Source organism: the organism of the source record quoted next, unplaced genomic scaffold, assembly GCF_019419815.1.
Source record: "Pyrus x bretschneideri cultivar Hongxiangsu unplaced genomic scaffold, Pyrus_bretschneideri_v1 Contig74, whole genome shotgun sequence".
In the NCBI taxonomy this organism is placed as follows: Eukaryota; Viridiplantae; Streptophyta; class Magnoliopsida; order Rosales; family Rosaceae; genus Pyrus; species Pyrus x bretschneideri.
Genome location: NW_025999814.1, coordinates 1,448,515 through 1,470,845, shown reverse-complemented (window position 1 = coordinate 1,470,845; position 22,331 = coordinate 1,448,515). Strand labels below are relative to the sequence as shown.

Sequence of the window (22,331 nt, the reverse complement as noted above, 5' to 3'; positions counted from 1 at the left end):
GAAAATGAGAAAATGTTAATCATAGATGTATTAGACCTGACCAACCTAATTCATTACTTTGGTCACTAACACCATCATGTACCTTAAAATGAGGAAATTGGCTTAATTTCTATATGACACTAAACAATAATAGTTGAGCTTTCTAACCGAAATAGTTTTTTAAATTGATCTAATTCAGTCACTTTGGTCGTCAACCATAAGAGTAGAAAATGAGGAAATAGTTAATCATAAGCGTATTAGACCTGTACCAACCTACACTACAACATCACCATCATGTGCCTTAAAATAATAAGAACACTGTAAAATGCCTCCACTTCCTCTCCTTTGCTTCTCTTCTACTCCCCTCCTCCTACCTCTCTCCTTTTGGCGGGAAGTGGACCCCGCCAATCAAATCTCCTCCTTCCTCCGGTCTCTTTCTCATAAATACCCGCAGCACCGCCTCACCCACACCTCCAACCACCCTCTCTCTCTCTCTCTCTCTCTCTCTCTCTCTCTAAACAACAACAACAACAATATGAACTTCAATTAAACGCACAAATCTCCATCTCCTCCCATTTCTCCGCCCAAATTATGGAACCTTCCATATTCTCCGCCCTCATCTTCCTCCTCTTCCTCGTCGACACCATACTCTCGCTCACCCCCGACGGCCTTTCCCTCCTCTCCCTCAAATCCGCCGTCGACCAGTCCTCCGACGGCTCCGCCTTCTCCGACTGGCTCGACACTGATCCCACACCCTGCCGCTGGACAGGCATTTCCTGCATGAACATCACCGGCTTTTCCGACCCCCGTGTTGTTGGAATCGCTCTCTCCGGAAAGAACCTCCGCGGATACATTCCCTCCGAACTTGGAACATTAGTATACCTTCGCCGCCTTAACCTCCACAGCAACAACTTCCATGGCTCAATCCCTTCCCAACTCTTCAACGCCACCTCACTCCACAGCCTCTTCCTCTATGGTAACAACCTCTCTGGTCCTCTCCCGCCGTCGACATGCAACCCCCCGCGCCTCCAGAACATCGACCTCTCCAACAACTCCCTCTCCGGTCCGCTCCAGAAGGACTACTTGAAGAACTGCCGCCAATTGCAGCGGCTGATCCTCGCGGGAAACCGATTCGAAGGCGAAATTCCGGCGGGAATTTGGTCCGACATGGAGAATCTAATCCAATTGGACCTCTCCTCCAACGAGTTAACCGGATCGGTGCCGGACGATTTCGGCAAGTTGAAGTCTCTCTCCGGCACGCTCAACTTATCGTTCAATCACTTATCGGGAAAGATTCCGAAATCCCTCGGCGAATTGCCTGTCACGGTGAGCTTTGATCTCCGAAACAATAATTTCAGCGGCGAGATTCCTCAAACGGGTTCGTTTTCGAACCAGGGTCCCACCGCGTTTCTGAACAATCCTCTGCTCTGCGGGTTTCCGCTTCAGAAAGCTTGTAAAAACCCGGGGCAGAGCTCCGCGGATAGTCCGAATTCGGGACCGGGATCGGAAAAAAGTCCGGGAAAGGGATTGAGTCCGGGTCTGATTGTCCTAATCTCGGTGGCGGACGCCGCCGGAGTGGCGTTTATCGGATTAGTCGTCGTTTACATTTACTGGAAAAAGAAGGACGACGAGGACGGATGCAGTTGTACCGGAAAGAGCAATTTTGGCGGCAACGAGAAGCGCCACCTCTGTAATCTGTGCCAGCTCTGCTCTTGCGCTTGCATCAACGGCGGGTTCGGGAACGAGGATTCGGATTCCGGCGACCCGGAAAAGGGAGAGAGGGGGAAAGGGGAGGGGGATCTCGTTGCGATCGACAAGGGTTTCACGTTTGAGCTCGACGAGCTGTTGAGAGCATCGGCTTACGTGCTGGGGAAGAGCGGATTGGGGATTGTGTACAAAGTGGTGCTCGGGAATGGAATCCCGGTGGCGGTGAGGAGGTTGGGGGAGGGCGGCGATCAGCGGTATAAGGAGTTCGCGGCGGAGATTCAGGCGATCGGGCGGGTGAAGCATCCGAATGTGGTGAAGCTGAGGGCGTACTATTGGGCGCCCGACGAGAAGCTTCTCATCAGTGACTTCATTTCTCACGGTAACTTGGCCTCTGCACTTCGCGGTAAGTTTTTTGCCTTTTTCTTTTTCTCTTTTTTTTTTTTTTTTTAATATGCAGTTGTGAATTACGTTATTATGTCTTTTTGTGAGAGTGGATGGGTCATATTTTTGGTTTGCGCCTTTTCATTAATTAGTGAATTTTTTTTTCATTTATAAATCAAAAGTTAAATTCGATCATCATCGAAGAGGAATTTGAACCACATTATTAGTAGCTCTGGTAAGGCGAGGTCAAACTCATCATCCTTAATGTAGATAATATCATTTGTTAAAAAATGCTATAATTTGGATATTGTTAGTGATGGAACTAGAAATTGATCATAGGAGGATCTTTAAGCCATACGAAAAAAATTAGGCAAAATATAGCAATATAATTAAAGGTGGTGTTATCTCCACATTTATTTTTACTTTCACACACCTTCTCAATTTTCTACCAATCAAATGAATTGAAGAATATTAATAGACAAAAATTAATAAATGTGCGTAAGAAGGAAAAGAGAATATAAATAGCATTGCTTTATAATTAATTGGAACAAAATTAAAATGTTTTATTTTTTATTGGCCTTTAAGCCATGCAAGTTTGCTCCTGTAGTGAAGGACATATAAGGCAGCTGGGCCACGACTAGCTTAAGGGGTGGTTTAGAAGTTTTAATTTAATTGGTACGGGGCCTGTTCCGCCTGGACCGGTTGGACTTTAAAAGTTGCAGGTTTTAATTATAAGAAAACTAATAAAAACAGTTTGAAAATTTTAAGTTTTAATAAGAATGATAAAATAAAAGGTAAAATAAATAGTATCAAGTTCGAATTTTTAGTGTAAAAATGTGATTTTTCATTAAAGTAAACAGTACCGCGGACTTTTCGTTAAAATTCTCAAATTAAAGTTCTAGGTTTTAATTAAAGGAAACTAATGAAAAATGCTTGAAATTTTTGAGTTTTAACGAGAAGGACAAAATGAAGGGTAAAGTAAATAGTACCAGGTTTGACTTTTTAGTGTAAAAATATGATTTTTTTTTTTTGTTAAAATAAATAGTACCACGGACTTTTCGTTAAAATTCCCTTTAATTATTAGGCAGCAAATTATCATCCTGCCTGGTACACAAATGATGATTTTGCATTATGTTTGTCCACCCTTATCATTAAAACTTGTAGTCCGACTATGAAACGGACGTCTGTCTCTTATTAAATTTGTAGTTCAACTATAAAACGGATATTCATTCTTTACAATAGAAGTTACAAACCATCGCAAAACATATGTTCTCGATGCACATCCGTTCTTTATATAAAGACGGAGGTTCTGGGAAGAGCAAATATGTTGAAAATTGTGGGAATATTTGCCAACTTGGCAAGAAAATGACATGCTTAGATATCACATTGTTTTTCGTATGTGGGCAAATAGTTGTATCCATGTTGTTTGGAAAATGACCACGTGTTTTTATGTAAGTGGTGAAAAATTTTATTTTTGAAGTTACTAATTTTTTAACGCACATATCCCACCATTTGTATGGTGACATGTAATGTACCATTTTATGTGTCGATCACACTAAAAAATCTCTCGTGATGTGAGGCTTGCGCATTTTGGAGAGCTCAACACAATTCACTACATGGTAGGTCAGGATAATCATATCATATTTGGTGCACACCATCACAGCTTTTTGGCCCCGCTAGTTGTAAGTATACTTCAATGGGAAATGATTTCCGCACCCATTTGTAGCTTTTTGGACACCCTTTTGTTTAAGCTACTCAATTGAACGTCAAAAGAGAAAATGGCTGAAATTAAGACAGGGTGTACAGAAAGTAAAAAAGAACGTGCGGAAACAATTTTCCTACGTTGATCAAATATTTGTTCGATGTTAATGAAATTGGAACTTTGGAAGCAGAAAAGTGAATCTGTGTTTGTGCAGGGGAAACGTAAAGGGTAGATTTTAATTCCTGTGTCATCTGCCTTTGTTTTCAAGTTTCCTTGGTGGCATGGAGCCACTACAACTACCATGTCATAATTCGAGTGGATAACGTCGATTCTAATGCAATTCTTCTGCATTTCCCTTTTCTGCAATTGTTATACAATTCCTTTACTTAAAAGCTATTGAAACTGAAAATTTTGAATTAAAAATGTGCAGGGAGAAACGGTCAGTCATCATCAAGCCTCTCGTGGACAACGAGGCTAAAGATCGCCAAGGGAACAGCCCGAGGCCTCGCCTACCTGCACGAATGCAGCCCCAGAAAGTTTGTCCACGGTGACATTAAACCCTCCAACATTCTTCTCGACAACGAATCTCAAGCCTACATTTCAGATTTCGGACTCAACAGGCTTATCGAAATCACAGGAAACAACCCCTCCTCGGGTGGCTTCATGGGCGGGGCTTTGCCTTACATGAAACCAGTACAAACAGAGCGATCAAACAATTACCGTGCCCCGGAGGCCCGTGTCACGGGAAGCAAAGTCACCCAAAAATGGGACGTGTACTCGTTCGGAGTTGTGTTGCTTGAATTGCTCACAGGGAAGTCCCCGGAGCTGTCTCCGACCACGTCAACTTCGGTCGAGGTCCCAGACCTAGTGAGGTGGGTGAGGAAAGGATTTGAGGATGAAAACCCTTTGTCGGATATGGTAGACCCTGTGTTGCTACAGGAAGTGCATGCCAAAAAGGAGGTACTTGCAGCTTTCCATGTAGCCCTTGCATGCACTGAGCCGGACCCTGAGGTTAGGCCAAGGATGAAATCCGTCTCTGAAAATCTTGAAAGGATTGGAACGTGAGGATCGATACGTATACACAGTTGGGAGATAATTTCCGCACATCCTTTTTCATTCCGCTGCACTCCTTCCTATTTTTTGAGCTTCTATATTGTTTAATATAAGTTAATGGATAATCAAGGAACAAAAACAAGAGGAATGCAGAGGGTGAAAACATGAGTGCGGAAATTATTTCTCTGAATATAGTCATGAAGTTCAACGTTCACTTGATGAATTTGAAGATTTAGTTTTTGTCAGATGGTGGATTTTGATAGGTTGTGGTAGGTTTATTTTGAAGAATCAATTTGTTGATGAAGAACCCCATTTAATTTTTGGAAGTCAAGCAAATCCCCATAGCATAATTTTATTACACATTATTTTGTTTTCCTTTTGTGTAAAAATGATAATTAAGAACTGGCTACATTTTGTAATTTGAAATGTCTAGTTTCTGCCAATTCTAGTTTGCTTGTAATAATAATGTAACTTTTCTCCCATTCCCCCCCCCCTCTCTCTCTCTTCTTTTCTCAATTTTTGCGTTGTATAATGGACATTCACAAATTCTTAATTCAATTTTTCCTACCGTCATTTTTTTTTCCTTGTTCACCACATGATTTAATTCAACCTAAAATATTAGATTAAGATAGCAAGCGGTAAATTGTCTTAGTGGCTTAGAATTTTTCTTTTTAACTCATTGTATTTCGAGTTTAAACTATTTTCCTACTCGTAGGGTAGGTTATCCTCTTCCAACCCACTGCGGGTACAAACTTCCTCCTAATTCTCTACGGAAACTACAAAAACTCAGCTCCTAATTTGTTGTGGTTTTAATGTACAAATGAATTTTGCTTTGTAATACATTAAAACCAAACCAAACCTAAATCGAATCGGAAAAAAACAAGCCGAAGAATACTTTAGGTTCGATTTTCAATTTTGGTGAAAAACCGAACCGATTGAATCCGACCTGTGGACTGTATAATATGTTGGAATAATGGCTGATACAAAACTCTTTATCCTTGCACCCAAAGGAGGGGACCATTGCACCAACGAGACGACTAGTACTACTAGAACGTCTCTACCAAACAGTAATAAGTGGCCTGAGCTCCAACTTGAACTGTCCGAGTTGATCTTGAAAATCCTTGATTCAACTAATTTCGTCGATGTCCATCGCTTTAAAGCTGTTTGTACATCTTGGGAAACCGCTGCAAAGTTATATGCCTCTGCAGCCGTGGCGTTGGCGTTGCCTCCACAATCCCCATGGCTGATGCACCGTGGCCACGAAGAGGTACTAGTAGTACTACTGATCAGTTCTGCATCTTTAGCCTTGCGGAGAAAGGTTTACACGATGAAGAATGTGTTTGAAGCCTTTGAATGCGCCCAATGGTGTGAGTTCATCGCAGGGGTGGCTGGTGGTCTGTGACAAGGATGTTTGCAAGAAATCATTCACGGCACCCTTTCTTATTGCAAAGTGTACGAAACAATAAAAACTCGTATGGAAATGCTTTACAAATAACGAAAAGCGCTTTTAGAGGAAATATATTTGAGTTATAAAAACACTTGAATTACTTCCTGCAAGAAGCATCAGTTATATGTTTATCGGAAGACACATATCAAATATGTAGTTTACCGTGTTTCTTCGACACAATCATTTTTGTGGGGAGCCTTTCTCTTCTTAGTGGCGATCTTGAGATTGTTGGAAGGCACTAGTAAGTCCACTATATACATTACCGGTGGAGAAAAAAGCCACATTTAGCTCAGTTGGCAAATATTTCGATCAAACTCCAGTCTTTATAACCACCATTTACATAGAAACATTAACCTTAATTTCTTATGCATAGAAATATCAACCTTAATTTCTTATGTTCAAGTTAAAACCGTTGCTTGTCAAAATTAAGTAATTTGTATCTGATCTACTAAGTAGTATGTTTCAATTCACTAGTTTATCCATCTCACATGGACGTATATCGTGGACGAAAGTTATACTTTTTGACAAATCATTTAAATTACGAAAAAAAGTATTTGAAAATCAGGATCCAATTGTACGTCACAGAAAATCCCTTGACAAATTAAAAAGTCACAAAAAGTCCAAATCATTTTGGAGGCCCATGTGTTTAAACTTCGGACTGGAGATTGGATCCTTCTCACAAACTAAAACCAAACCAAACCCGGAAACCCACATCTCGAAAAATATGAAAAATAAATTTAAAAATAAAAAATAAACGAAAAATAGGCACCCGTTTTGTCTCGCACGTAAAAAAAAAAAAAAAAAAAACCGTAGGGAGTTCCGGGACGAGTAGAACCTGAAACGAAAGTCGGTGGAGTCGCCGCCAGTTGTCTTCTTCTTTAAAACTACAGATTGAAACCCCTCCAAAAACTCCGACGGAACACTACTCTCGCAGGCCTCTTCTTCCACAGGTACGTACGTCCCTCTCTCTCTCTCTCTCTCTCTCTCTCTCTCTCCCCTCTCCAAAACTTCAATTGGGGAACGACTCGATTCACGGCGTCCGAATTCGAAGCTAGAAATTTCTAGGGTTTTGTTCGAATTCAGTTCAGTTCGCATTCTGGAATCATTCGCCATTGGTATTAAAATTTTCCGGGGATTTGAAATTGCAAAATCTTGTTTTTATGTGCCTTACGACTTGAAATTTGTTTCTGATTTCACTGTTGCTGTATTTGCAGGTGCCCTCATTGCTCGGCGGGTTCGATTTTAGTGTTTGTTCGGCTGATTATCATGGAGGTTAGTATCCGATTCGTGGGATTTAGCTAGAAAGTAGAGTCATTTTTGTATTTACTAACATTTTTATTCCCTAATTTTTGTGATGTTAATGTGTAGAAACGAGGTCACACTGAACCTATTGACCTGGACAAGACAACGGCGACGTTGGAACCTGAGGCGAATAGCGATGGGGGATTATTTGTACCTGGGAAGGATAGAGTTGTTTTTAGACCTCCAGAGAGGAAATCTCTCCTGGGTAAGATCTCGTCTTTAACTTGTTCCGTACTTTCGAGTTTCTATCCTTGTTCATGTGTTTTGTTATGTTTATGAAATTTTGTGGAATCAGTGCCCTGCCTCCCTCCAATGCAAGTGGTAGTATTGTTAGGGGCCTTCCTTCTAATTTTGATTTATGATGGAACAGGGTTAGATGTCCTAGCTATTGCCAAACGGGAAGGTTCTAAGGTCAACGGTGGATTCAAGACCCCAAGAGAAAGAGGTGCTAATGTTGTCTCATCAATGGAAGAAGACGAAAAATCAGAGTCTGTAATTTCGGATGAAAAAGGTACCGATGAACCCACTGCTATACGAAGTCACTCTAGGAGGCGATATCGGGAAATATCTGGGAGTGAGACACCACGGACAGGTACACTTTTCTTATAGTATCTTACTCCGTCCCATCTGCCTTTCTCTAAGTATACATTTCTTTACTTAAAAAGGCACTTTGTAATCCTTGTGTTGCAGAAAGTACTGTAACAGAAGAAGGAAAACTTGATGATATGCACGAGAATCGCCACTCTAGGGAACATCGGCGTGGAGATGTAAGCTTACTTCTAGCGGTCTATTTGTCTTTCTGTTTTAATGTCATTGTTTAGAAATTAGATCACAAGTGATATTATATTTGTTCAAGAAATTGCTCATCCAGAAATTTGGCCTTTAGGGTCTAAAGACATTACCAAATTGTTTATTTAGTACTTAGAAGCTGACTTGTGATTCTCTATATGGTAAGAACCATGATTACATGGCCAGTACTAGCACTACAGTGATAGATTTAAGAAAATGAAGAATCTCATGAGAGTGGCATTAAAAAAAGCTGAATTGACCTAAGGCATTTTTTTTCTTCTTATGTTGTGAAGGAGAGATATGTAGGAGGCAAGAGCATCTTATATTTAACTCTGCTCATATGAATGATATGGAGGAGGAAAATTGTAAATGAGAACTCAAAGTGCTTTTGATTGGTCAATTTGATTATATAAGTTATCTATCTTCTGCTCCCCTCTGTTGTTTTCTTGGGAGGTTTATGTTAGAATTTCGCACTTGTGACATGCTATTTCCTCTGTTGTGTATGCTTTTCTTAAATAAATTCTGCCATGCTTCTTACTGTGCATCTTAACTGAAGGATTCGTCTCCTAGTGGAAGTTCCCACAGCGTCAGGTCTCGGACCCCTAAGTATGACAGGGATGATCGTGGAAATGAGAGAAGAGATTACAAGAGTAGATACGACAGGGATGACCGTGGTAGTGAGAGAAGAGAGTATCAGGATGGTAGTAGGAGTGAAAGACAAAGATATAGTAGTAATGGTAATGATTATTATCGTCGAAGGGAAGGTAGCCGATACGAACAAGAATATAGTGGAGAATATGGAAGAAAGCGTAGTAGATATGAAGATTCAAAGAGGACACCTGGTATGCACTGTCTTCTTCTTTTCTTCTGTTAAATTATTTGATTCTTTTAATAAAGGAGGACAGACACGGAAATGACCATAACTATGCAACCCTATTCCTAATAGATTAACCCCAAAATAGCATATCCAAATTATAAGAAAGCCCTTTGAGGCCACAATTGCAGAATTTACACTTTCAACATTTTTATTTGTTAATAGTGTATGTACGGAAACTTTTATTTAGGTTTTCTTTTCAAGGAACCTATACTTTGAGCTTACAATTGGGTTCCTTATACTTATTGGAAACTGTAGAATAATGAGTTCTCATATGCTTCTTTTATTTAATTATTTGTCACAGGTACATGTGAGAGGTAGCTTATATAATAAGATATAGCTTAAGTTGTGTAACTACACGGATATTGCTGTCTCTAATGCCATATTTGCAAATGTTGCAGGCAGATCTGACTGGGATGATGGGAGATGGGAATGGGAGGAGTCACCACGACGTGATAACTACTCTAATACCAGTGGGCGACATCAACCATCACCGGCACCTATGCTGCTTGGTGCCTCACCTGATGCACGACTAGTATCCCCATGGTTAGGTGGCCATACACCTGGTATGATCTTTAAACATCAACCTTATTGGAGAAGAACAAATTTGGATTTATTTTTCCTTTATGATAGAGATGGTTTCATTTTATCTTCATTTTTAGATTTAACCAGGTTAGAATTACAACAGGTTCTGCTGCTTCTCCTTGGGATCATGTCTCTCCCTCTCCAGCTCCAATACGTGCTTCTGGATACTCAGTCAAATCTTCAAGTTCGAAATATGGTGCGAGGTCCCATCAACTTACTTTTTCTTCAGAAAGTTCACAATCATTCAAGGTATGTTTTCTTTGTGAATTTGTGGTTAATTTTTGTAGATTTTTGAATTAGGTTTTTTGCCTCTTTTTTCTGTGTCAATGATTCATGATAGTCCTGTTTGCAGGATGGGGAAGAAGATAATTTGGCCGAAGAGCACACATACGAGATTACTGAAAGCATGCGTCAAGAGATGGAATACAATTCTGATCGTGCATGGTAAGTTAATTCTGTTAAGTTTTTTTTTTTTTTTTTTTTTTAACTCAATGAACCTTAAATCATGTCCTCAAAAGCAAGTTTAGGGGATGATCAAATGTGATTGTCGTTTCCTGGGAAAAGAGATCCCCTGTAGAGCACCAATATGTCAATATTATTTTGCCTTGGCTCTGCTAAATTTTGCTTATCATTTGTACAAATTTTCACAATTGTTTTGTTAAACGGTAAAACATCTTAATAGCGTTATCATTAGAACAACCCTGCATTTCATGTCAGCTTTTAAGTGGTAGCTACCCACATAATGTTTTGTTGTTGCACGGTATATCCCTTGTGGACCTCATGTTATGATTTAGTAGGGCAGCTTAGTTTTGAACTTCATTTGACTCATATAAACTTGTTATACAGGTATGATAGAGAAGAAGGAAACACAATGTTTGATACGACTGATGACTCGTCCTTGTTTTATGCAAACGATGCTTCATTTCAAAAGAAGGAAGCAGAGTTGGCAAAAAGGCTGGTATGTTCATTGTTTTTTTTTTCCTTTAATTTGCAGAGTTTTATCTGAACCGTATTTTTGTTGATGAATGAGTATTACACAGTGCTTTTTATTTAAAAAGAGAGTGGACTAAAGGACTGGAAGTTTCTTCTTTATTCTTCTAATTGTGATGGCTTCCTAAGATGGAGGAGGCTAGTAAGTGAATATCCTATTGGTTGAGAATGTGAACTCGAGAGTGATGCAAAGTCATAGAAAAGAACCAATCATTGATGCTCTAACATTTATTTAGTAACATTTGTAAATATGATGAATATTGAATACTCACATCAGTTGTACTTAAATAAATTTTCAGTCATCTCTCTGATTGTTACCTGTCTGATTTGTTATCTCAGTCTAACTTGTTTAGTGGCCAAATTTATTCATTTATTATGTTAAGTCAGATTGTATATTGGCCGAGGTGTACTGGCTATGCTTGTATTTCTGTCATGGTCACTATATGTCTTGTTTTTCTTTTCAGGTCCGAAAAGATGGAACTAAGATGTCTCTTGCTCAGAGCAAAAAGTTGTCTCAACTCACTGCTGATAATGCTCAGTGGGAGGATCGTCAACTTTTAAGATCTGGTGCTGTTAGAGGTACCGAGGTGCAGACTGAGTTTGATGATGAAGAAGAACGGAGAGTCATTCTTCTTGTCCATGGTAAGAAAATAGCATAAGCGCATGACTAGCCATATCACATTATTGATGAACTATTTGCTTTTCTGTTTATGAATAGAAGATGGAAATCTCTGTTTGCTATAATATCTACTACTGTTATGATGTTATCCCAGATACAAAGCCTCCCTTCCTGGACGGCAGGGTTGTTTTTACCAAACAAGCAGAGCCCATAATGCCTATAAAGGATCCGACATCGGATATGGCCATAATTTCACGCAAAGGATCTACTCTGGTTAGGGAAATTCATGAGAAGCAAAGTCAGAACAAATCACGTCAACGTTTCTGGGAGCTTGCAGGTTCCAAACTGGGTGATATCCTTGGTGTTGAAAAAACGGCGGAGCAGGTATATTGAACTTATGAGAGGAAGTTCTGATTTTTGCTTTGCACTATTAAGGTTTGGGACTAAGCATTTCATTTTTTTAATGCTAGATTGATGCAGATACTGCTGCAGTAGGTGAAGATGGTGAAATTGATTTCAAAGAAGATGCGAAGTTCGCACAACATATGAAGAGCGGGGAGGCTGTGAGTGATTTTGCATTGTCAAAAACACTCTCACAGCAACGACAATATTTGCCCATATTTTCTGTGCGAGATGAGTTATTGCAGGTATAATGTTATCTGTTTGTGTCTAATGCTTTGTTTGGTTTGGAAAGAAATAATATCTAGCAGATCTCTCACTTCCATTGAGAATTCGAACTGTCATTATTAATTAGTTTCAGTGACCTGTGATGCTGATGTTTTGTTTACTGATCTCTCTCTTCCACTAGGTTAGGCCGTATATTTAAACATTATATTCTAACCCTGATTTAATATCCATTGGATAGGTAATTCGAGAAAATCAGGTTATTGTTGTTGTTGGAGAAACTGGTTCTGGAAAGACAACTCAATTGACACAGGTAAGTTTGCTTTTATAAATATCGTATCATCAAATTCTCTCTCATTTTTTGGATTTATGAGAGTGGATGCATATGAACGGTGTACTCCATTACCTGGCATTCATTATGTTGATTTTGTTGACAGTATCTTTATGAAGATGGATACACAGTAAATGGTATAGTGGGTTGCACCCAACCAAGGCGTGTAGCAGCCATGAGTGTTGCAAAAAGAGTAAGTGAAGAGATGGAGACTGAGCTTGGTGATAAAGTTGGCTATGCTATTCGTTTTGAGGATGTGACTGGGCCAAATACCATAATAAAGGTCATTTTTTTGTCTGCTTTTTAAACCAATATTTGCCCATATTTTATAGAGAAGTACAGCTTACCTATGGTCATAACCTTTACATCATTATATTAAATCTTGCCTTTTTAATCTTTTGCAGTACATGACTGATGGAGTACTTCTGCGTGAAACGCTCAGAGATTCTGATCTTGACAAATACCGGTATGAAAATTTCCAAATTTTGGAAAAGCTCTTTATCTCTGAATTTAACTGGTAATTTACCTTCAGCACAAAATTATTTACTGCCAAGGTTTTTGCTTTTGCAGTGTAGTTGTCATGGACGAAGCCCATGAAAGGTCACTAAACACAGATGTGCTGTTTGGAATTTTGAAAAAAGTGGTGGCCCAACGTCGTGATTTTAAGCTCATTGTGACATCTGCAACTCTAAATGCTCAGAAATTTTCAAATTTCTTTGGGAGGTAATTTTAGTTAAGTTGTACCATTGTCATGGTGTTCGCATCAACTTGCTCTGCTTGCTTAATATGACTATTTATTTTGTTGCAGTGTACCGATTTTTCACATTCCTGGGAGAACGTTTCCTGTAAATGTCTTGTTCAGCAAAACCCCATGTGAAGATTATGTTGAAGGTGCAGTGAAGCAGGCCATGACAATTCACATCACGAGCCCTCCAGGTGATATCCTCATCTTCATGACAGGCCAAGATGAGATTGAGGCAGCTTGTTATGCGCTTGCCGAGCGGATGGAACAACTTATCTCGTCCTCCAAAAAAGCAGTTCCAAAACTCTTGATACTCCCTATATATTCACAGTTGCCTGCTGATTTGCAAGCCAAGATATTCCAAAAAGCTGAGGATGGGGCACGTAAATGCATTGTAGCAACCAACATTGCTGAGACTTCTTTGACTGTGGATGGAATATATTACGTGATCGATACAGGCTATGGTAAGATGAAGGTATATAATCCTCGAATGGGTATGGATGCTCTTCAAGTGTTTCCTGTTAGTCGTGCAGCTGCTGACCAGCGTGCTGGGCGTGCTGGTAGAACTGGGCCTGGGACATGTTATCGGCTGTACACAGAGAATGCATATCTAAATGAATTACTGCCTAGTCCTGTGCCAGAGATTCAGAGGACTAACCTTGGTAATGTGGTGTTGTTGCTCAAGAGTCTTAAGGTCGAGAACTTGTTAGACTTTGATTTCATGGACCCACCTCCCCAGGACAATATTCTCAACTCTATGTACCAATTGTGGGTCTTAGGTGCCCTGAACAATGTCGGAGGCTTAACTGAACTAGGCTGGAAAATGGTGGAGTTCCCATTGGACCCCCCGCTTGCTAAGATGTTATTGATGGGTGACCAGCTTGGATGCTTGGATGAGGTTCTGACAATTGTGTCTATGCTTTCGGTGCCATCAGTGTTTTTTAGGCCTAAAGATAGGGCAGAGGAGAGCGATGCTGCAAGGGAGAAGTTCTCTGTTCCGGAATCTGACCACTTGACGCTGTATAATGTCTACCAGCAGTGGAAACAACATCAGTATCGGGGGGACTGGTGTGGAGATCATTTTTTGCATGTTAAAGGCTTACGAAAGGCTAGAGAGGTGAGGTCCCAACTGCTGGAGATCCTGAAGACGCTAAAAATTCCTTTAACATCCTGTTGGCCCGATACTGATCTTGTGAGAAAAGCCATATGCTCCTCGTACTTCCACAATTCTGCAAGATTGAAGGGAGTTGGCGAGTATGTGAACTGCAGGACCGGGATGCCATGCCATTTACATCCGAGCAGTGCTCTTTACGGTATGGGGTGCACTCCAGATTATGTGGTTTATCATGAACTGATTTTGACGGCAAAGGAGTACATGCAGTGTGCCACGGCGGTGGAGCCGCAGTGGTTGGCCGAGTTGGGGCCCATGTTCTTTTCTGTGAAGGATTCAGATACATCGATGCTGGAGCATAAGAAGAGACAAAAGGAGGAGAAAACAGCGATGGAGGAGGAAATGGAGAACCTGAGGAAGACTCAAGCGGAGGAAGAGAAAGAAAGCAAGCGGAAGGAGAGGGAAAAGAGATCAAAGCAGCAGCAGCAAGTCTCGATGCCAGGTTTGCACAAGGGATCTTCTACATATTTGAGGCCAAAGAAACTTGGCTTGTAAATGCCAATTGTTTATAGTACTGTTACTTGATTCTGCCCTAGTTTTGTGGTCGATCGTCAACCTTTAAACACAAACCACTAAACCGATTTGTGCTGTAACCACCCTGGATTCGGAACAATCCATAAGACCCGCGAACAATGTGTTACGCTCCAATCCACTCGAGATTTATAATACGACTTGAAAACTTTCTTTTCTAAGTTGTATATCCTATTCCAAGATCCTGGAAACCGAAATAATCAGGTTCATGTACACAGCAATGACAATCTGTGATATAAACTGCAAATAATGGCCATCACTCCCTACAACAAAGTGGTCTTTTAGCGAAAAAAGTTCAGTGAGAAGACATATTTCTCTCGCTATATGACACTCTGCAAGAATATCATTCTGTCATTTGCAATAACTGACCCAATTTTGATCACTATAGAAAAAGTGAAAAGTAAAGAAAAACATAACTACACGTGAAATATACGACCAATTTATTGTTATTAGACTTTGAGTAAAAGTGAAAAGTAAGATGCCTTGGCGCTCGGATTCATCCAAAATAAGCCCGTGTGGGATTCGAATGCAAGGAATCCGTTTGTGTGTGTCTTGGACGTGCAATTAACGTGGCATGAAAGCTCCCTACACAAGCAACTCAAACTTTAGGAAAGCACTACCTAGCACCTCCCACAATCGATGCCCTACAAGTAAACAAAAGCTTTCATTGATTGGAAAGTGACCGTTGCTCAAATGCTAACGATTTTACATGGTTGGACCCAACGACTGCATAAGCCAATGCTTAGCTTTCAAGACCAATAAACTTGTTCACCAGATTCTAGTTGAGCCAAACAAACCTTGTATCACTGCCTTAATGTACAAAACCAACCATGTAACAAACCCTCCACATCTTCTTGAAGAGATGGGAAATTGTGTTCCAGTTCATAAGACCCAAGACTCTGCTTCAAATCTCAAATGTTCAAGCGATTCCCGGACAGAATGCATCCTGATTGAACGCCCTGTTCGAGAAAACTCCATTGGTACCGCGATCTCCCATGCGAGCAGTTTTCAAGAACCAAGTATTTCTATACTAACTTGTCCTGCTAAATTCATGGCTATCATGTACTTGTAGCCCGAAAACTTTGATTTTATCGAATTTTACTGTTTTGAGTATATACTTGTTACTTTGTAGGTGGGAAAGAGTTAGAATCTGATCGTGAAGATTTCTTCAGTGTCAATGGTGGTAAGAACTAAGATCAAGTAAATTTCATCAATATTTTTACTGTCACCTCAGAAAATGTAATGTCGAGTTCGACGTTTGGTTATTTTATTTTATTTTATGCAGATCTTACCCCATCTGCAAGCAACACTCCGATCCATGAAATAAAAACTGATGCGAATAAGCAGCTGATTGAATTGTTCCATGAGAGCGACAGCGATGGATCAGAAGACGAACCTTCCATTTTCGACCTGCCACAAAATTCAGCAAATAAAAGTCTATCGTATGAGTCTGTAGCGGACATAGTTTTCAGAAGTGTGACAATTCCGAAAACGAATTTGAATCCCAGCAGGACAAGAAAAGTTACACAGTTTGCACAATATTGCTGTCTGCCTAAACTGGTGCGGAGCCTAAGCTGTAGTGAGAGGAAGAGACGCTACCGATGCCAATGAGTTCTGCTTCCAAAGATTCAAGAATGTCCAATTACTATTTGAATAGTGGGAAAATACCTTATTGTTGTTGTTGTTGTTGTTGGTGGATGTACAGGCGAAGCTATAGAGGGACAGGGAGGGGCGGTCGTCCCTCCCCTCGCCAGAAATAAAGCCTAGGAGAGACGGAAATCAAGCCTAGAAGCGAGATTCTGCCCCTCTGCTTACTGCTGCTACTTTGTTGCGGCTCTGTTGCGAGGCTGCGATGATTGTGTGATAGCATATTAGTTGTTTATATTGAGATAGATGTTTTTGCTTTTATTAATAATGAGTCTATTAAGCGATGTTTTCATGACATAAACTTTCGCCGTTAACAATTGTAACTTGTTTGTATTGATAAATTAAGAACGACATTAATATTATCTACTATCTAAAATGATTTGATTGTCTACATTTTCTTGGGACCATTTATCCTTTGAAATTTTGTCCCTCCTCTAGAAAAAATCCTAGCTTCGCCACTGGTTGGATGAATGGTAACTTTGCAGAATTCTATGAATATATATCTTGGTGTTTGGTAAGTTGATAGGTATGTGTTGAGAACATGTTTCAGGAATCTTGTACTGCATAAAGAAGCCCTCAATTTTAGTGGAAATTTTGAGTGTCATCGATCTAAAATGGTGTGAGAGTGTCTCATTCAGCATGTGGCTGAGGGGTACGACGTGTTTGGGATCAGGTAGAACATCTCCGGTTTTGGATTCATGAAAAGAAAGTGAGATGTGATGTGATGTGATGTGATCTAGTCCAAGTCATGTGAGCTGGCAGTAACCAAAACATGGTGTCTCGAGCATTATGCCTTTAGATACGTAATAGTTCGGCGTATATCAACGTACATGTGAGCGGATTAAACCAATATAAGTCAAATAAGTATAAACCACACAAGGGTATGGTGCGGCTTCTCAATCTAGACGAGAGTAATGTTAGGTAGAACAATTTTGAAAACAAATTTACAAATTATGTGATGTGTAATCAATAAAAATAAGCGCGAATCATCACTGTTTTTTTTTTTTTTAACAAACGACATTATATGCACTAAGAGATGGAGAAGTGAGATAAGTCTCACAATAGACTAGCAATAATATGATGTGAAGTGAAACAACATTGTTAAAGAGACTTGACCATAATTTCCGTCGATATTTTCATAAAATTTGCGCATCGATATTTCCACATATGTTGATATTTTAGTGGGTTGGTTTGAAATTGTGGTGCTTAAAAAAAAAAAAATGTGATTTTTAAAAAATCTGCTGTCAATGATGGTAGAAAAGCAGAAGCAAGGTCTACCATGCTTCTAAATTTTTTTTTAAAGCACAGGAATCAGTGTCCATTTAATGAAATTTTCAAAGGCAAGTATACCCCACATTTTCTAAGATTACAATCTTTGCTCCTACATTATTGTCTTTGACAATTATTTATCACATTAAATACCAATCCTTCTTAGTCATTCAACATATTCATATCAATTTATATAAAAATTTACCAAGCACTCACACACTGGTTTTTTATTTTTTATTTTTTTTGAAGCACTTTACAGTAAAATTTTAATAAATACTCAACAACTTTATGCTACAACAGTTTATTATTCTATCACATTAGAAACAATATTTTTTAAAAGAACACCAATGCCAAAGAAGACCTGGCCCAATTAGCTTAAGAAGATCATAATAATAAAATAAAAAGGAATTGTTATTAGCACTTCAAAAATCTCATTTTACATTCCAAATTTTCCATATTAGGAAAGAAAAATACACTTGTAAAGAGTGTAGAATGAAATTTTTGGAGTGCCAATAACACTTACTCAAATCAAATTATGATATAACAGGACACGTGGCTTAGTGGCGGTGCGTAAAAATTGGAGCGTAACCTTTTCAAATTCCCATGGTATTTGAGCATTGGTTTCCCAGATACGTACTCCGACTTAATCATACTGACACTGGATTCTTACGCTTATGCAATCAGACTTTTCAGTCTTTGAGTCAAGCAAAGTAAAATGTCAGGAAGTGAAAGAATTGCTCGAAGCAGAGCCAAATCCCACAGAGATCATGCCAAGGACGACGATGACTTGGACGGCGTTGATCTCCGTCAGACACAGCCTCCCAAATTGATGCCACCGTGCAGAGATTCCAGAACCAGAAACCACCACACCTCAGTCGGAACTTCCAACTCCGTCGGTCTCAAACGCACGCTAGGGCTTGGCGTGTTCGCCTTCTTCGTCGCCATGCTTTTGATCCTCGACCTCTTAAACCGTTTTCCAGGTCCTAGGGTTCTTACGCCCTTCACTGCTTCCTCAAAGCTCATGGAAACCCCTCACCCTCAGGTATTGTGCGATTCGAATTTTTGTTTTTGATGGTTGCGTGTGTTTATTGAGAGGTCAGGAATTGAGACTGAGATTGCATTTTGGGGTGGTGTGGCAGTTTTTTGAAGGTGATGAGGAGAATACCAAGGAGAGCTTGTATTGGGGAACGTATCGCCCTCGCGTTTATCTCGGAATCCGTGCCAGGTTTGTCCTTGTGGCTGCGATTCGTTGCGTATTTCAGCAGCGAATTTGAGCATATAAGTTTAAGTCGGAAGTAATTGTGTTACTCCAAGCAATAGAACTAGGCTGCTCTGTTAATTTTGACTTTGTGGGTGGCAAATGACTGTATGGTGGTGGTGCTGGTGGTGGTGGTCATTATAAACTGTTGTCCCTTGCAGGACTCGTCGATCTTTGATTGCCGGATTAATGTGGATTGGTATGAAGGACGGGCAATATTTGTTGCGCCATGTTTGCCAAGATTCTGATGAGCTGAGCATATATAGTTGGAAACATCGTAAAGACCAAAACTTGGGACATCAAGTCATTGTTGACCACGACATGAACTTGGCCACAAGTTTCTTCCAATCTAAGGGGGAAGACAGCGGCTATGGAGGAGATTGGGCAGTTCGAGTTGATGTGCGAAGCCAAAAGTAAACAGCCACAAGTTACTTTGTTCGGTAACATTTGCTTTAGTCACTCACTATTCGTGAGTCTTATATTGACACTTTCCATCATGCGTCAATCACAGGCCTAAGGGGAACGAGGAATTTCGGACAAATGCGGATCTTTTTTTTTATTTGGCTGATGAAGATGGAAATGCTCTAGCTTTAGGTGGAGATACATTGGGCGTTCATAAGAATTATTTCCTTGCATCTGGTTTACGTACAGATGTTGGAAGTTGGCAGCTACATTTAAAATCATTGGTAATGTTAGGAAGGAATCGTCATTGTAGTGTTCAAATGTTTTTTTTTTATTTATTTATTGAAAATGTCATATAACGGTGGAAACTAGGAAAATATCTGTTTCCATGAACCACCAAGTACACTTGGTCTACCTCCATGACATAAAAGTGAACTCCCATAGAGTACCATGGTCTCTGTACTAATTACTTTAAGGTTATAGCTAACACTAATGAATAATCTGACCAATTCGTCAGTTTTCTGGACAAAACCAAATGCTCTCTCTCACTGTCCAGTGTTTATGAAAAAAATTTCACCTTGTATCTATCATCTCTATGCCCAATTTCACCGTCAGTTCCATGCTCCATGTCCTTGATCATTTTTAAGTTGATGTGTGTTGTTAAGGCCTTCAGTACTGATATGTGGCATACTTCCTCTGTGTTTTCTCTCCAGGATGATTTGGAAGTTCATTATTTAGGTCTTAAGATGCCTCGTATTCACAATTTATCTGATCTTGTCCAGGAATATATTGGACCACAGGTATGTGACATTTTCATGCCATTATTTTGTTATATATCTAGGAAGAACTGTCAGCGTAAATATTTATGGTATTACCTACCTTGACCACTTGGAGTTTCACTGCCATGTTTCTAGCTAAGGAAGTTTGGTCGAGTGCAGCTACCTGACGTATCTGATGATTCTCCTAATATTCTAATTTTTCAGGTATGTAATCATGGTGGTAAAGCCTGTAGAGTAATGGTTATTTGGGGAAACATCTTAGTTTTCATAGATCATTAGTGAAATCTATCAATTGTACTTTCCCATCTACCTCCTTCTTTGGTTTCCCATTTCTTATGCAGATTTCCGCAAGGATACCCTTCAAGACTGATTTTGCATACATATCCGGAACTGATTTGGAAAGTTTAAGAGTAGAACAACGTGTCAGCGGCCTCACAGGTTCCTCTTCCATTTGATCGTGATAACGGTGATAGAAGCGCACAGGGATTCCAATGAGTTTATGAAACTGTACAAGAGACATTCATAAATGTGAAAGAGAAAATTATTTCAAAAAAATTAAAGAATTTATACTCTTTCCGTAAGGGATCTTTAGGACTGAATCAGAAACCGCTGATTCACAATCAGAAATCATTGATAACCTTACCATCAATTTTGGGTTTTTTCGAGTACCACAAATTGCAATCCTACTTTCTGCTTTTCTTGTGTTTGATTTACCCGATTTCATGGAAGTGACTCCCAATTGGGACATCATCCATGGCCTCCTTAACTTATTTTTCCTTTCTCTGTAATATGTAGGTACCTCACTGACCAGTCAACTGATGGCAAAACAAAGAGAATTCAACACAAAATTTGACAAGAGCTTTAATCTGTCTAACAAGGTATTTCAGAAATCATCTTCGTAGTATAATGCACCTGGTCGAATGTATTTTCACTGAAAGTGGGAATATCTACAGTAGTTACAGAATTACTGTTCTATAATCATTTTGATATTTTGGATAACATGGTGAAAACGTAAGCTATGTTTGTGCGAGGGACTTTAAAATTTCGAAGGATTGAGGAAGAAATAGACTACAAAGTGGGATTAGAAATGCTATATAATCATTACGAATAGCCTGTCAAAATTATCCATTGGGGTTCTTGATAGATCTCTATCTCGTTGGATTTTTTCATAGTATTCAAAAGCTGTAGAACTAAGTGATGTTTTTATTTATTAACACAGGTAGATCAAGTCACCAAGTTCGATCAGCATGCTCCTCCCAGTTTGGCTAAGCAGGTTATGAGCCAAGCTCGCAGTTTTATCCAGAAAAAATGGGAACAGACCCAAAGATTAGCAAAGGATGCTCAAACTGGGGACACACGCACGGTTATTCATTCTGCAGCTACCGAATATAAACAGCATCTCTTAAACCAATCTTCAAAGTTGTGGATGGACCACTACCCTAAAGTCCAGAGCGTGATGAAGAAGACTGCCTCAGCAGCTGCGTACTGGTCCACAAAATACAACCACATGGTAAAGAACTTGACCCTGATGGGTTATAACATATCAAGCTTTGGTTCCGATAGATGAGATGGGCTTTTCCAAAAGCCTATAAGCAGGACGAGGCACGAAGAAAGGAAATGCAGCTATGCTTTTCGAGCATAAACTCGTTCAGATTGAAATCTTCGCTTGTTTGAATTTCTTTTGCTACTTCTAAGTTCAATCTGTATGGTATAAGTTATTTTAGTATGGGGTTTGTGGGTGAGGACGAAGTGTGTGAATAGTTGTAACGAGAGAATCCAGAAATTCTAAGCTTTTCTTGCACGATAAGTATCAACATATGGTTCATCGATTACATTTTATCCTTTCAGGTTTGTAGTCAATTGCAACCTTATAAACATCTTCAAAACATTTCAATCTCATACACCTCTTAATATTTTATTTCAATTTTATATATCCGTTAGTCAAAACATTAGTTTGAATGTTAAATGATGATGTAGCAAATATATTACTTATATTTTTATTGATATGACAGTCAAATTTTGTACGTGAAAAAAACAGATCAGAAATAAAAAAAATTGGGGCACACTCCTCCAATCCTACGACATCAGCTTGACCTTCCAAGCCATCCCGATCTTCCTCGCCCAAAAGGGTTTTGCCACCTTCGTATTT

General features: G+C 39.6%; 4 protein-coding genes across 5 annotated transcripts; all 4 read left to right on the top strand.

Annotated features, from left to right (window-relative positions):
• Nucleotides 1-297: 297 nt before the first annotated feature.
• Nucleotides 298-5,302, top strand: LOC125472837 (receptor protein kinase-like protein ZAR1). The gene is made up of 2 exons (XM_048574773.1): nt 298-2,089; nt 4,200-5,302. The coding sequence occupies exons 1-2, from the start codon at nt 571-573 to the stop codon at nt 4,832-4,834; spliced, it is 2,154 nt and encodes a 717-aa protein (XP_048430730.1). The 5' UTR covers nt 298-570; the 3' UTR covers nt 4,835-5,302.
• Nucleotides 5,303-7,040: 1,738 nt separating this feature from the next.
• LOC103961484 (pre-mRNA-splicing factor ATP-dependent RNA helicase DEAH7) lies at nt 7,041-14,988 on the top strand. Of its 2 annotated transcripts, none has more exons than XM_009374036.3 (18): nt 7,041-7,219; nt 7,484-7,541; nt 7,638-7,776; nt 7,942-8,163; nt 8,262-8,338; nt 8,917-9,202; nt 9,636-9,800; nt 9,923-10,068; nt 10,172-10,263; nt 10,666-10,777; nt 11,274-11,451; nt 11,583-11,812; nt 11,899-12,075; nt 12,294-12,365; nt 12,490-12,666; nt 12,788-12,849; nt 12,954-13,106; nt 13,192-14,988. In XM_009374036.3, the coding sequence occupies exons 2-18, from the start codon at nt 7,536-7,538 to the stop codon at nt 14,789-14,791; spliced, it is 3,894 nt and encodes a 1,297-aa protein (XP_009372311.2). In that variant the 5' UTR covers nt 7,041-7,219; nt 7,484-7,535; the 3' UTR covers nt 14,792-14,988. The 2 variants fall into 2 exon arrangements, with proteins under 2 accessions (XP_009372311.2, XP_048430631.1); XM_048574674.1 differs by having other exon boundaries at nt 7,041-7,223.
• A 471-nt stretch (nt 14,989-15,459) lies between these two features.
• Nucleotides 15,460-16,843, top strand: LOC103961480. The gene is made up of 3 exons (XM_048574675.1): nt 15,460-15,846; nt 15,960-16,010; nt 16,113-16,843. Exons 1-3 carry the CDS (start codon nt 15,537-15,539, stop codon nt 16,436-16,438), a joined length of 687 nt encoding a protein of 228 aa, XP_048430632.1. The 5' UTR covers nt 15,460-15,536; the 3' UTR covers nt 16,439-16,843.
• A 1,503-nt stretch (nt 16,844-18,346) lies between these two features.
• Nucleotides 18,347-21,983, top strand: LOC103961481 (mannosyl-oligosaccharide glucosidase GCS1). Its single transcript, XM_009374034.3, has 9 exons — nt 18,347-18,785; nt 18,883-18,968; nt 19,163-19,414; nt 19,513-19,687; nt 20,117-20,203; nt 20,318-20,386; nt 20,524-20,620; nt 20,978-21,060; nt 21,402-21,983. Exons 1-9 carry the CDS (start codon nt 18,459-18,461, stop codon nt 21,747-21,749), a joined length of 1,524 nt encoding a protein of 507 aa, XP_009372309.2. The 5' UTR covers nt 18,347-18,458; the 3' UTR covers nt 21,750-21,983.
• The last annotated feature ends 348 nt before the right edge of the window (nt 21,984-22,331 follow it).

Excerpts from the sequence above, each read along its gene's own strand:
- LOC125472837 (XM_048574773.1), top strand. The coding sequence starts at position 571 with ATGGAACCTTCCATATTCTCCGCCCTCATCTTCCTCCTCTTCCTCGTC. Across the intron at positions 2,090-4,199 it reads CTTGGCCTCTGCACTTCGCG|GGAGAAACGGTCAGTCATCA; the intron begins GTAAGTTTTTTG and ends AAAAATGTGCAG.
- LOC103961484 (XM_009374036.3), top strand. Across the intron at positions 10,778-11,273 it reads CAGAGTTGGCAAAAAGGCTG|GTCCGAAAAGATGGAACTAA; the intron begins GTATGTTCATTG and ends TTTTCTTTTCAG. Across the intron at positions 11,813-11,898 it reads TTGAAAAAACGGCGGAGCAG|ATTGATGCAGATACTGCTGC; the intron begins GTATATTGAACT and ends TTTTAATGCTAG.
- LOC103961480 (XM_048574675.1), top strand. The coding sequence starts at position 15,537 with ATGGTTGGACCCAACGACTGCATAAGCCAATGCTTAGCTTTCAAGACC. Across the intron at positions 15,847-15,959 it reads GAGCAGTTTTCAAGAACCAA|GTGGGAAAGAGTTAGAATCT; the intron begins GTATTTCTATAC and ends GTTACTTTGTAG. Across the intron at positions 16,011-16,112 it reads TTTCTTCAGTGTCAATGGTG|ATCTTACCCCATCTGCAAGC; the intron begins GTAAGAACTAAG and ends TATTTTATGCAG.
- LOC103961481 (XM_009374034.3), top strand. The coding sequence starts at position 18,459 with ATGTCAGGAAGTGAAAGAATTGCTCGAAGCAGAGCCAAATCCCACAGA. Across the intron at positions 20,204-20,317 it reads AGGAATATATTGGACCACAG|CTAAGGAAGTTTGGTCGAGT; the intron begins GTATGTGACATT and ends CCATGTTTCTAG. Across the intron at positions 20,621-20,977 it reads ACGTGTCAGCGGCCTCACAG|GTACCTCACTGACCAGTCAA; the intron begins GTTCCTCTTCCA and ends TGTAATATGTAG.